The 14,079-nt window shown below is 39.2% G+C and overlaps 1 protein-coding gene across 5 annotated transcripts in view; it reads right to left on the reverse strand.

The window, feature by feature from the left end:
* ENOX2 (ecto-NOX disulfide-thiol exchanger 2) overlaps positions 1 to 14,079 on the reverse strand; it is a 274,222-nt gene that overhangs the window by 152,162 nt on the left and 107,981 nt on the right. For all 5 annotated transcript variants that reach the window (XM_043571659.1, XM_043571658.1, XM_043571657.1 and 2 more), the window contains one exon: positions 8,147 to 8,290. Coding sequence is in view for 2 of the 5 variants with exons in the window: in XM_043571655.1 (XP_043427590.1) it covers positions 8,147 to 8,290 (144 nt within the window). In the remaining 3 variants the exon portion in view is untranslated. The remainder of the gene's footprint in view (positions 1 to 8,146; positions 8,291 to 14,079) is intronic.

The following is a 14,079-nucleotide window of genomic DNA, read 5'->3' on the forward strand; positions in this document are numbered from 1 at the left end:
GCTCTTGTCCCATTTGCCACCATTCTGTGGCAAGGAGGGAACAACCATTCAATTTGTGAGAGAGGACAGACAGGAGTACTAAAGATACTTCCCGGGGCTTTCACCCATGCCTACTTGTTCCTGGGCACAGGAGAATTAATTTATTTGATTACTAAGATTAGAATAAAAATAAGTGCTCATGTAGGGCTCAACTTTTCCATCCTGGCTCTCAGGACAAAATGCCCTTGTGTTAAGATGATCTTCTATCTCTTATAAACCGAGCAGAGCTTAGTTAGGGCACAGGTGCTGTTTTCCAGTGGCATGCCTACAGACCCACCTTGTTCTTAATTTGTAGCTTCCACTGAATTGTGACATAGGCCATCACTCTCAATGACAGTGGCTGGGGAAGTAATCTGCTCTGCGGATTCAATCTGCCCCATAGGCGGATATCAAAGCATACATTTGGAGTTGGAGATGGTAGGGAGCCTCATTAGGCCTTAGGCTTAAGCCATGTTCTTCATCCAGTTTTACTTATAATAAAGCTGATACAACATTTTATTCTTCACACGCCTTTCTGTGTTTGTTTTCAGTTTGATTCAGAACTGGAAGGAGAAAAGCCCTCACACTCTCAAACCCTAACAAGCAGAAGCAGTAACTATAAAAGTAAAAGAAGTAAAAATCTGACAGTTTTCAAAATACTTTCATTTAACAGATGTGGAAAGTGAGGTTTAAAAGAAAAGGCTTCTGTGATTTACCCAGGGTCAAAATACTACTAAGTGGCATTCCCAGTACTAAAATTACAATCTTTAGTATTCTTTTCACTACATGCCTGAGAATGTTCCTTTCTGTTATTAAGGCCAAGGAGGCCCATACAGACCCCAGGATCAAGGACAGTTGCTTTGGTAATGTTACCATTCTAACAGGAGAGGAAAACAACCTCCTCAAATCTTAAGAATCCTCTTACTCTGAAATTGAGCTATACTGATGTAAAACTGACCTTTTTCAGACAAGTCCTTACCTTGAAATCAAGATATTGAAAGAGATCCTTGAAATCAAGATATTGAAAGAGATACTTCAGAAAAAACTATATAACAATGTTTAAATCATAGATAAATATTATACATTTTTTTCCCATTTGGATAGAGTTTCCATAAGGGTGGGCTGGGATAGGGGACACAAACTGTCCCCTGCCAAGTAAGCAAAGGTCACAAAGATCTTATTCTATGATTTTCTGAGCTGCTAGAGTCCAGCTCTACAGAGGCAATTTCCTCATAGGTGTTTCCCAGTCTCAAACTTCTTTTGTAGCTTGAGATCAAAGGGCCCTCCCCTGTGTAGCAGGTAGAATAAATATGGGATGTCATATACCACTGGGTTAGCTTGCTACAAATCCCATAATACTATTAGCATGGGGGTAGCCAGCTCCTCTAAGGTTATAGGCGCGCTTTCTGCAGTACAGATGAATCAACTGCATGCCACAGTCCTAACCAGTTTGAAATGATTATATGGCTCTGGTAGTTCTGGTTCTGCCACTAATTAACCATATGACTTTATTTTATTTTGAGTTTATTTATTTATTTTGAGAGAGACAGAGACAGTGCAAGTGGTGGAGGGCCAGAGAGAGAGGGAGAGAGAGAGAATCCCAAGCAGGCCTCACACTGCCAGCACAGAGCCCTATGCAGGGCTCGAATTTACAAACTGTGAGATCATGACCTGAGTTGAAACCAAGAGTTCGATGATCAACCGACTGAGCCACCCAGGCACCCCACTCTGTGACATTAGATACGCCTCTTCTCTAGGTCTCTGCTTCTTCCTTTGTGAAAATGATGGAGTTAGGCAAGGTTGCCTCCAACTCTAAAATGCTGTGAGTCAACATCCGCCAATAGCCCTTCTATTACCAACACATGAGGCTGACTCACACTTGGTGTCTGCCAAGAGAAGTACTAAAAGCTTAGATACAATAAAGTCACAAAATCATTCCAAAGCCATTCTCATGGTGGGGTCAACTTAAGACAGATATATTTGCGTTTTTCTATTCTGCCTCTTTTGTACCACCTTCAATCTCCTGTCCCCGTGACAATCCATGAAGATAAACATTTCACAATGAGTTTCTATCAATGTGAGAAAGACAGAAGTCAGCTTACTTTTGGGATCATCTAGTTATCAACATATGGTTTTATTTCTTGAAGTTGTAATCAGATAAAAATGTCCAATGGACTAAAGAAACTGAGTAGGGTTGTTAGTCTTTTTTTCTTATTTTAATTCCATTTGAAGGAATAATAGGCTCTTCTTGCTTTTGGAAATATAATAATTCAGCTGACATGCTAGAAATACCAAACACGAAGATATAAAATGGTGGCATTTTCTCTCTTTAAAAACAATCAATGCTTTCATTTGTGGACTTCAAAGTACATGTGAAATAAAAGTCTCAGCCCTGTGAGTCTGAGGTAAATCAAAAGACTGTTAAGTGTCATAGAAAAGTTTTCTGGTTCATCGCCCCTCTTCTAGGTAGGAGAGGAAACAAAAGTACTCCCAAACAGATGAGTGCTTATCTCACTTTTATATTTCTCTCTCAAACAGGCTTAAGCAACTTCCCTGTAACCATTCATTCCAATGTAATTCTTCCTTATGTCTGACTTGGTGCTGTACAGGCCCACTTCATCCTATTAATCTTGCCTTGGCAGTGCTAGAACTCTTCACTGTCTTTATTGTCAAGTCTCACTTTGACTTCCAGAAATTCTAAAGGAATACTTGGAAAATGAGTTAGGGGTCTATGATCAAGTTTAGATACTATCTGGAGGTCCTTATCATAACATTCCTGGAGATGCTAGTCCACCTTAGTCAAAATCATTTCTCCTCTCTGGTTATTAGCACTTCATCTCTAAAATGAAACAAATATGAAAATATATTAAGGAAAGAAAGAATTGCCATACTGATGCAAATTATTATTGAACAGAAGGGTCTTCCTGGAGATCTTTAACTCTTGGAGTTGGGATTCAGACGTTATTGCAAATGGAAAATGGTTGAGGATGCCTCTTTCCATACTGAGCTATTCATCACTCACATGAACTTTGAGAATAATACTACTCAGTACTGGGCATCATGTATTTAAGTGCAAACCTATCTTTCAGTACAGGTCTATGAGAGAAGACAATGGAAACAGGAGTATGTCTACATCTGCATCATCACTCTGGTATCATAATTATCCCCAGGTTAGTTGCCTACTCTTCCAGAGAGCTGACATTTTCTTTTGAATACTAATGTGTCATGAAGTTGCTTAAAACATGCATTCAATTTTAGTGATCATCTGATGGCCTTATTGACTCATGGATTCTTCCACTTTAGAGTAAGAGAAGAGGATTGGTATCTCTGCTTCTACAAGTCCAGGTGGATATCAAACAAGAAGGCAGTTGGCATCTTCTGGACAGTCATTATAATTTGATGAGGTTTTAACAATCTTCTACTCTTGAGCCATGAAGTATCATCTGAATAAGTGGACTCACTGCAATTTCAGAAAATTTGTGCTACTACACCATTACTGAGGAAACATTTCTACAAGGAAAAGGTAAAATTTGAGAGCAAACACACTCTAAAGAATGCTGAGATCGCCTTAAGATAAAAGCTGCAAAGCAGCCAGATCTACAAAGGAAGGGTTTGTGGTCAAATACTGCAGTGTTATCTAATCCAGATTACTGATCTACTTCACTGAGGAGTTGGGACAGGACATCCAAACTCTACCTCTGAGTTTTCCTTGGGCACTCATGAAATTTCACCTGGTAAAGAGGCAAGGATTCCATTAGGGCCAGGCATTCTTTTCACAAGCACCTGGATCTGATGTGTGGATAATCTTACAAATGTTTGGAGTTTGACCTTTAGGGTCAAGTGAGGAAGTCAATTGATCAACATGAGATACCAAGTGTCCAGTTTTATTTTATTTTTTTTAATTTATTTATTTATTGAGAGAGACACAGTGTGCGTGCACACACACACACACACACACACACACACACACGGTGGGGGGAGCAAGGGAGAGACTTTTATGCAGGCTCCACACTCAGAGCAGAGCCTGATGCAGGGCTGGATCTCACAAACCATGATATATGCATGACCTGAGCTGAAATCAAGAGTTGGATACTTAACCAACTGAGCCACCCAGGCACCCCAAAAGTGCCCAGTTTTATACACAGCTCTACTCTGGCAGTGATAAGAGAATAATAGAAAATATTAAGGCCAGGGTAAAGCAATTATTCATCCAGATACATGATCAATCAATAAATATTTCTTGAGCATCTATTGTGTGCAAGACACTGTATCTTTGCTAAAAGCCATTTTAGCAGGAGTCAGGGGCCCTTCCAATAATGGGTTAATGACTGAGTTAAAAGGCTAAGACATATTTACATGAACAGATAACAACAAGGTAATCTATAACCAGTGTCAAATGAGTCATATGAATATGACCACCAAGGGGTTTCACAGGTACAAATGAGCAATTCTAACTGATGATCCAGAAAGCCTACTGGAGACGGTTGGATTTGTAGCAGGTACTTTTAGTTGGATAGGATTTTGACAAGTTAAAGGAGATAGAGCACACTAGACCAAAAAAAAAATGGCATGAGCAAGGTACTAAGTAGGTGGGTGCAATGCTGGTCTTGTAGCAGATTACCTTGGCTGAACTAGAAGACTTGTTTTATAGAGTAGCAGGGAAAGAAAAGCTGAAGAGACCATGGGATCTCAGAGTTCAGAGGGATCCTAGAAATGATCAAATCTGCTCACCTTACTCTGACACAAACACAGATTTCCTTAGTGTGCCACCAATGTTTAACATATATTTTAGTAATGGGTCCGGATTTCTAATATCTACAGGCATAACTGTGGCATAAGAGTTGGAGAGAGGCTTTGGAGTTAGAGGCCTGCCTAAACCACTTGCTAGGTGTTCATCCTTAGGTTAGTTTATCAAACCTTTATTTCTTCACCTATAAATGTGGATGATAGTATGCTCACCGAAAGTGGAGGTAGGGACAGAAAGGAGAAAGAATGCTTGAAGGAGACAGAAAAGGATGAGGAATCTGTAAAGTGCATTGCCAAGGAAAGCAGAAGTAGAGAGAATTCAAGGTGGGGAAGGTTGTTAACAGCATCAAATGAACAAAACAGGTAAAAGTGGTTGAGACCAGCCAAAAGGCCAGGGACTTTGACAATTTGGAGGTCACTTGTGACCTTTAAGAAATCAATTTTAGTATAAAAGGAGAGAGGCAAATTGTAGAAAAGGATGAAATAAGAGGGATGGGAAAGGAAGAAAACCAGAATGTGTAGTGAGGAACTAGAACTGCAGTCAAAGACCCCTCCTCATTTGCAGTGACAGGAGAGTGAGAAAGATGGCTTTGATTCAAAGGGGTCACATGGTTCAGTGATATAATATCTGGATGTGTAGCTCAGCTTAGGACTGAAATGACTGGTAGTTCTGTTAAGGACTTCCAACCCTAGCCTTCCTCCTTGCTGAGATGCAGGGAACAGTGACAAAGGACGAAAATACAATTACAAAGCAATCTACCCATTTATAATGCTGTAAGGTTGCCAGCTGAGCAATTATAAGAGCTTCCCCATATAGTAAAACCTCATTAATTTGGACTTCACATTTTTGGAATTTGTGGCAATTTAACCTGGGCTGGAGTCACAAAGAAAGGGTACTACTTACAAAGAAAGGGTTCACTAAGCAAACAGTGTGAAAAAGATTGCAAGAGAGCTAATTTAGCCTGCCAGGGCCTATTTCACCTATTTAAAGAAAATAGTCTTTTTTTTAAGAACCTCAGCATATTCATTATTTGAATGCAAATTGATTCTGCTAATTGTAGATTAGTATAATCTATTGCTAAAATCCTATATCTGCAACGGTTACTTTGCTCTCACTGAATATGCTCATTAGAAATAAAACTGCAATTCTTTAAAGTTACTTCACAATTCCAATGAATTCATACACCTTTCCCCACTCTCATGAATTAACTACAGTTCAGGAGGTATTACTCTAAACTAGCACATCACTTATTAAGAACACAGTGGAAAAACTAATAAGTGATCAAAAAAGGCCTCAGAGCAGCCAAAATAGATTTCCTAAAGTTGATGCCCTAAATCCTTTAACTCTTTCCATACCAGGTTCTCTTATAGCTGATTTAACATACGGATCTGACATACCAACTTGGAAATGGCTGGCTTTTTTTTAATGTTTTATTATTTTTTAAATGTATTTTTGATAGACTGCAAGCAGGGGAGGGCCAGAGAGAGAGGGAGGACAGAGGATCTGAAGCGGGGTCTGCGCTGACAGCAGCAAGCCCCACGTGGGGCTTGAACTTACAAACTGTGAGATCATAACCTGAGCAGGAGTTGTATACTCAACCAACTGAGCTACCCAGGTGCCCCTGGGTTTTTTGTTTTTTAGTGTTTGTAACTGATTAGAAGGAGAAAAAGGGCTGCTGCATGAAGGGACACTGAGAGAAACCAGAAGTGACTGCAGACTGCAGAAAGGAGACAGGACATGTATAAAATATGGCTGCAATAACTAAAAAGCTACCAGACTGTAGGACATTTTATTGTAGAGATAAAAGGCCTATATTCCTTAGTAAACCCTGAAAACTATAATAGAGTGTTATAGTGCAGTACAATAACTAATATCTGGAATTATGCCTCTAAATGATCAGAGTTGAATACATTCCTTAAAAAGGCAGATACATTTACACACACACACACACACACACACACACATGCAATTTGTATCCATAATGGTTAACCTAAAAATGTGAAATGTGTTGATACTCAAACAGGTAAAGTTCATAATATTATCATATAATAATAATGATAACAAAATAGCAACATTTATTAAGTGATTACTGTGTGCAAACATCATGCTAAGCACTTTACCTTATATAATTGTGTTTAAATCCTAATAGGTGGGTTTTAGTACCATTTCTACTTTACAATTGAAGTGAAACTCAGAGAGGTTAAGGAACCACCCCCCCCCCCCACCAGGCCACAAACAGAAATAGAGCTGGGATTAGAACTCACACCAGTTCTTTAGCTATAAACTATGCTTTTCCAATGTTCCAGAAAATACAGCTGTCTAAAAATCACTCTTCTTGAGAGCTCCAGAGAGCTGTGTTTTACTGTGTTTTTGTTTTCCAAATTTGTATTTGACAAATACCTTGATTTATAAGTGAAAAGACGTATAATCTTCGAATCAGATATGATCTTATATGTTTGTAAACATGCTCCATGTTACAAGGTGAATATAAAATAGTAAAAATACAAAAAAACAAAAACAACAAAACACCGTGAACGTGTCTATTAGGCTAATCCCCAATCTCAGATCAGTTTCTACACACTGTGGATACTGTTTTCAAATGACTAGCCAAGCAACAAAGAGATACAATTTTAAAGTATCAAATGATCAGTTAAGAATTGGTTCTCCTGTTGCTTCCCCACTCGTTTTGGAGAAATTTAACCTGAGAATAGGCTAATGGAACATGAAGGTAAAGGAGGATTGCAGGGGAGGATAAAAACTCAGTTGACTATTATAAATGGTTTAGGGCAATCAGCTTGTCACCTGTTCTAAGAGAACTATGAGGGCATAAAACACATGTGGGCATATTGTGTACTGGGGGAAACAAGGCTGGGGTGGGGAGATGCAAATATATGCAGTTATCTGCATTATGGGTAAAAGTGAGGGTAGCCCACCACATGGACACGCAAAGAAAAACATACAGTGAAAGCATTCACTCATGAAATCCTTCTACTTAAATCAATGTTTTTTACTCATCTTTTTTTTGTGTGTGTGTGTCAAGCCTACCCATTCAAGGGTCAGCTACAAAGGTCACTTCTGCTGTGAAGTGTTCCACAATGCCCAAGGCTGAATTATATTCTTCCCCATTTGTGCTCTCATAGGGTTTTTTACCCTGTTTTCCACAGTTAGCCACATTACCAATGATACTCTATCTCATTATTAGTTATTCTTGTATGTGCTTCCCCCCCACTCTACCCCACCGTGACTTCACTGAGGGCAGGGGACTCTTTCTCATTTCTGTGGTTCTACAAATCCCAGCGAAGTGTCAATCACATACTAGGCTCTGGGAAAATGCTGACTCAATAGCACTGGCTTAAGACAGTGCATTATTGCCTAGCTTACCTGAAGGAGCATTTGTTCTCTTTCTTTTCTTGCTTGACTCCCCTCCATTCTCAATGAGGCCTTCTGTGACCAGAGGGCCACTGGCACTACCAAACTGCAGGGGTTCGTTGTTGTTGGCAGGGTCAAAGGGCAGCTGGTTCAATCCTAAAGAAGAAAAAGAAAGCCAAAATCCAGACTCCATTAAGGACTGGGATGTCTCTAGATTGTATTATATGAGCCACTAGAGGAAAACTCTCTAAATCTTAAGAAACTAGGAATAATAGGTGAATTCCTTAAAACCAGTTGCCTTCTGTAATTTTTCCAGATTTTGTTGACAAGTACAGATTTAAAACATAGGGTCTTGTAAGACTGTCACTCAGTCTTATAAGAAGATCGCTGACATTTCTGGGAAATTAACATTTTTGGCCACAAGCTATAAAATTATCTTCTACCTCCTTCCTTAAAAGAGATAAGGTCTTCTTTAAATGTGGCTATGGTTAAACCCACAGTTCCTTTGAAAAAGCTTGGTTATGTATTCCTCAGACTGTCCCTTGACATTTTTCCATTCTTTCACTGCAAAGTGATGCAGATATCATTAGAGCATCCTGGCATCAAAGTCACTGCCAACAATAACAGAGGTTTCTACAAAAGAAAACCACAATTCTATGGCAAATGAGAGAAGGAAACAAAGATACAGAACTTGCAATGAGATTAGTTAGTAGTTGGAGTGCTGGGGAGTAATGACCCAGGTTTGGCTAGTGCTACTTCTATCCATTCCAAATGATGCCACAGCATGGTTACTTTACTAGTTGCTGCTGCATCATCTAAAACGGCAGAAGGCACTGTCTACTCTCTAGGTCTTACATGCTTCAGCCCGGGAGGAGCAGAGGGTTTCTTACTCATCTGGCACCAGCACCTGGAATTTCAAGTGTTTCAATTAAAACTTCATGAAATGTGGAATCAAAAGCTTTGTTAAAGACCAAAGTTAGGTGATCTCTCTTAAGCCTTTTAGCCACTGGTTCCCTAATCCTATCAAAAGAGGAATCAGGTTGGCCTGCCAGGCTCATTCTTTAACCCTCAATGTTTCAATGGGCAGCAGCTATACAATTCCTGAGGCAATGTTGTAAACGGTCAATAAAAGCTTGGAGTCCAGTCAGCTAAAAGTCAATCAAGTTTCAGTAAAATGACTAAGATCCTAACAAAATGTCTGTACATTATTGGTTTTAGTTAAAGTATCCCTAGGCTAATGTTTTCAGCCCACATAACAAATACCATTTCTTCAGCAATCAGACTCCACTTGGCACACCTCCATTAAATGTCTTCTGGGATTTGTCAAACATTTTTCCTTTACATCACCTGAGTAACTAAGTGAAGGAATGAAAACTCACTTCTGTACCTTAAGTCAACTGTTCACTGCATCATATCCATGTTCTATTAAATCCCTATCATGATTAGAAAGAACTAAGGAAACAAACATCAATACATAGCAATGTATTAAATACATAACAATGTATTAAAAAACATTCAGATAAGGCCAAGACTATTTTCTTTTTTTTTTTTCTTTCTGAAATTTATTGACAAATTGGTTTCCATACAACACCCAGTGCTCATCCCAAAAGGTGCCCTCCTCAATACCCATCACCCACCCTCTCCTCCCTCCCACCCCCCATCAACCCTCAGTTTGTTCTCAGTTTTTAACAGTCTCTTATGCTTTGGCTCTCTCCCATTCTAACCTCTTTTTTTTTTTTCCTTCCCCTCCCCCATGGGTTCCTGTTAAGTTTCTCAGGATCCACATAAGAGTGAAACCATATGGTATCTGTCTTTCTCTGTATGGCTTATTTCACTTAGCATCACACTCTCCAGTTCCATCCACGTTGCTACAAAAGGCCATATTTCATTTTTTCTCATTGCCATGTAATATTCCATTGTGTATATAAACCACAATTTCTTTATCCATTCATCAGTTGATGGACATTTAGGCTCTTTCCATAATTTGGCTATTGTTGAGAGTGCTGCTATGAACATTGGGGTACAAGTGGCCCTATGCATCAGTGCTCCTGTATCCCTTGGATAAATTCCTAGCAGTGCTATTGCTGGGTCATAGGGTAGGTCTATTTTTAATTTTCTGAGGAACTTCCACACTGCTTTCCAGAGCGGCTGCACCAATTTGCATTCCCACCAACAGTGCAAGAGGGTTCCTGTTTCTCCACATCCTCTCCAGCATCTATAGTCTCCTGATTTGTTCATTTTGGCCACTCTGACTGGCGTGAGGTGATACCTGAGTGTGGTTTTGATTTGTATTTCCCTGATAAGGAGCGACGCTGAACATCTTTTCATGTGCCTTTTGGCCATCTGGATGTCTTCTTTAGAGAAGTGTCTATTCATGTTTTCTGCCCCTTTCTTCACTGGGTTATTTGTTTTTCGGGTGTGGAGTTTGGTGAGCTCTTTATAGATTTTGGATACTAGCCCTTTGTCCGATATGTCATTTGCGAATATCTTTTCCCATTCCGTTGGTTGCCTTTTAGTTTTGTTGGTTGTTTCCTTTGCTGTGCAGAAGCTTTTTATCTTCATAAGGTCCCAGTAATTCACTTTTGCTTTTAATTCCCTTGCCTTTGGGGAGGTGTCGAGTAAGAGATTGCTACGGCTGAGGTCAGAGAGGTCTTTTCCTGCTTTCTCCTCTAAGGTTTTGATGGTTTCCTGTCTCACATTTAGGTCCTTTATCCATTTTGAGTTTATTTTTGTGAATGGTGTGAGAAAGTGGTCTAGTTTCAACCTTCTGCATGTTGCTGTCCAGTTCTCCCAGCACCATTTGTTAAAGAGGCTGTCTTTTTTCCATTGGATGTTCTTTCCTGCTTTGTCAAAGATGAGTTGGCCATACGTTTGTGGGTCTAGTTCTGGGGTTTCTATTCTATTCCATTGGTCTATGTGTCTGTTTTGGTGCCAATACCATGCTGTCTTGATGATGACAGCTTTGTAGTAGAGGCTAAAGTCTGGGATTGTGATGCCTCCTGCTTTGGTCTTCTTCTTCAAAATTCCTTTGGCTATTCAGGGCCTTTTGTGGTTCCATATGAATTTTAGGATTGCTTGTTCTAGTTTCGAGAAGAATGCTGGTGCAATTTTGATTGGGATTGCATTGAATGTGTAGATAGCTTTGGGTAGTATTGACATTTTGACAATATTTATTTTTCCAATCCATGAGCAGGGAATGTCTTTCCATTTCTTTAAATCTTCTTCAATTTCCTTCAGAAGCTTTCTATAGTTTTCAGCATACAGATCCTTTACATCTTTGGTTAGATTTATTCCTAGGTATTTTATGCTTCTTGGTGCAATTGTGAATGGGATCAGTTTCTTTATTTGTCTTTCTGTTGCTTCATTGTTAGTGTATAAGAATGCAACTGATTTCTGTACATTGATTTTGTATCCTGCAACTTTGCTGAATTCCTGTATCAGTTCTAGCAGACTTTTGGTGGAGTCTATCGGATTTTCCATGTATAATATCATGTCATATGCAAAAAGCGAAAGCTTGACTTCATCTTTGCCAATTTTGATGCCTTTGATTTCCTTTTGTTGTCTGATTGCTGATGCTAGAACTTCCAGCACTATGTTAAACAGCAGCGGTGAGAGTGGGCATCCTTGTCGTGTTCCTGATCTCAGGGAAAAAGCTTTCAGTTTTTCCCCGTTGAGGATGATGTTAGCTGTGGGCTTTTCATAAATGGCTTTTATGATCTTTAAGTATGTTCCTTCTATCCCGACTTTCTCAAGGGTTTTTATTAAGAAAGGGTGCTGGATTTTGTCAAAGGCCTTTTCTGCATCGATTGACAGGATCATATGGTTCTTATCTTTTTTTTTTTGTTGATGTGATGTATCACGTTGATTGATTTGCGAATGTTGAACCAGCCCTGCATCCCAGGAATGAATCCCACTTGATCATGGTGAATAATTCTTTTTATATGCCGTTGAATTTGATTTGCTAGTATCTTATTGAGAATTTTTGCATCCATATTCATCAGGGATATTGGCCTGTAGTTCTCTTTTTTTATTGGGTCTCTGTCTGGTTTAGGAATCAAAGTAATACTGGCTTCATAGAATGAGTCTGGAAGTTTTCCTTCCCTTTCTATTTCTTGGAATAGCTTGAGAAGGATAGGTATTATCTCTGCTTTAAACGTCTGGTAGAACTCCCCTGGGAAGCCATCTGGTCCTGGACTCTTATTTGTTGGGAGATTTTTGATAACCGATTCAATTTCTTCGCTGGTTATGGGTCTGTTCAAGCTTTCTATTTCCTCCTGATTGAGTTTTGGAAGAGTGTGGGTGTTCAGGAATTTGTCCATTTCTTCCAGGTTGTCCAGTTTGTTGGCATATAAGTTTTCATAGTATTCCCTGATAATTGTTTGTATCTCTGAGGGATTGGTTGTCATAATTCCATTTTCATTCATGATTTTATCTATTTGGGTTATCTCCCTTTTCTTTTTGAGAAGCCTGGCTAGAGGTTTGTCAATTTTGTTTATTTTTTCAAAAAACCAACTCTTGGTTTCATTGATCTGCTCTACAGTTTTTTTAGTTTCTATATTGTTTATTTCTGCTCTGATCTTTATTATTTCTCTTCTGCTGCTGGGTTTAGGCTGCCTTTGCTGTTCTGCTTCTAGTTCCTTTAGGTGTGCTGTTAGATTTTGTATTTGGGATTTTTCTTGTTTCTTGAGATAGGCCTGGATTGCAATGTATTTTCCTCTCAGGACTGCCTTCGCTGCATCCCAAAGCGTTTGGATTGTTGTATTTTCATTTTCGTTTGTTTCCATATATTTTTTAATTTCTTCTCTAATTGCCTGGTTGACCCACTCATTCGTTAGTAGGGTGTTCTTTAACCTCCATGCTTTTGGAGGTTTTCCAGACTTTTTTCTGTGGTTGATTTCAAGCTTCATAGCATTGTGGTCTGAAAGTATGCATGGTATAATTTCAATTCTTGTAAACTGATGAAGGGCTGTTTTGTGACCCAGTATATGATCTATCTTGGAGAATGTTCCATGTGCACTCGAGAAGAAAGTATATTCTGTTGCTTTGGGATGCAGAGTTCTAAATATATCTGTCAAGTCCATCTGATCCAAAGTCTCATTCAGGGCCCTTGTTTCTTTATTGACCGTGTGTCTAGATGATCTATCCATTTCTGTAAGTGGTGTATTAAAGTCCCCTGCAATTACCACATTCTTATCAATAAGGTTGCTTATGTTTATGAGTAATTGTTTTATATATTTGGGGGCTCCGGTATTCGGTGCATAGACATTTATAATTGTTAGCTCTTCCTGATGGATAGACCCTGTAACTATTATATAATGTCCTTCTTCATCTCTTGTTACAGCCTTTAATTTAAAGTCTAGTTTGTCTGATATAAGTATGGCTACTCCACCTTTCTTTTGGCTTCCAGTCGCATGATAAATAGTTCTCCATCCCCTCACTCTCAATCTAAAGGTGTCCTCAGGTCTAAAATGAGTCTCTTGTAGACAGCAAATAGATGGGTCTTGTTTTTTTATCCATCCTGATACCTTATGTCTTTTGGTTGGCACATTTAATCCATTTACATTCAGTGTTATTATAGAAAGATACGGGTTTAGAGTCATTGTGATGTCTGTATGTTTTATGCTTATAGTGATGTCTCTGGGACTTTGTCTCACAGGGTCCCCCTTAGGATCTCTTGTAGGGCTGGTTTAGTGGTGACAAATTCCTTCAGTTTTTGTTTGTTTGGGAAGACCTTTATCTCTCCTTCTATTCTAAATGACAGACTTGCTGGATAAAGGATTCTCGGCTGCATATTTTTTCTGTCTAGCACCCTGAAAATCTCGTGCCAATTCTTTCTGGCCTGCCAAGTTTCAAAAGAGAGATCAGTCATGAGTCTTATAGGTCTTCCTTTATATGTGAGGGCACGTTTACCCCTTGCTGCTTTCAGAATTTTCTCTTTATCCTTG

Source organism: Prionailurus bengalensis, chromosome X (assembly GCF_016509475.1).
Source record: "Prionailurus bengalensis isolate Pbe53 chromosome X, Fcat_Pben_1.1_paternal_pri, whole genome shotgun sequence".
Lineage (NCBI taxonomy): Eukaryota > Metazoa > Chordata > Mammalia > Carnivora > Felidae > Prionailurus > Prionailurus bengalensis.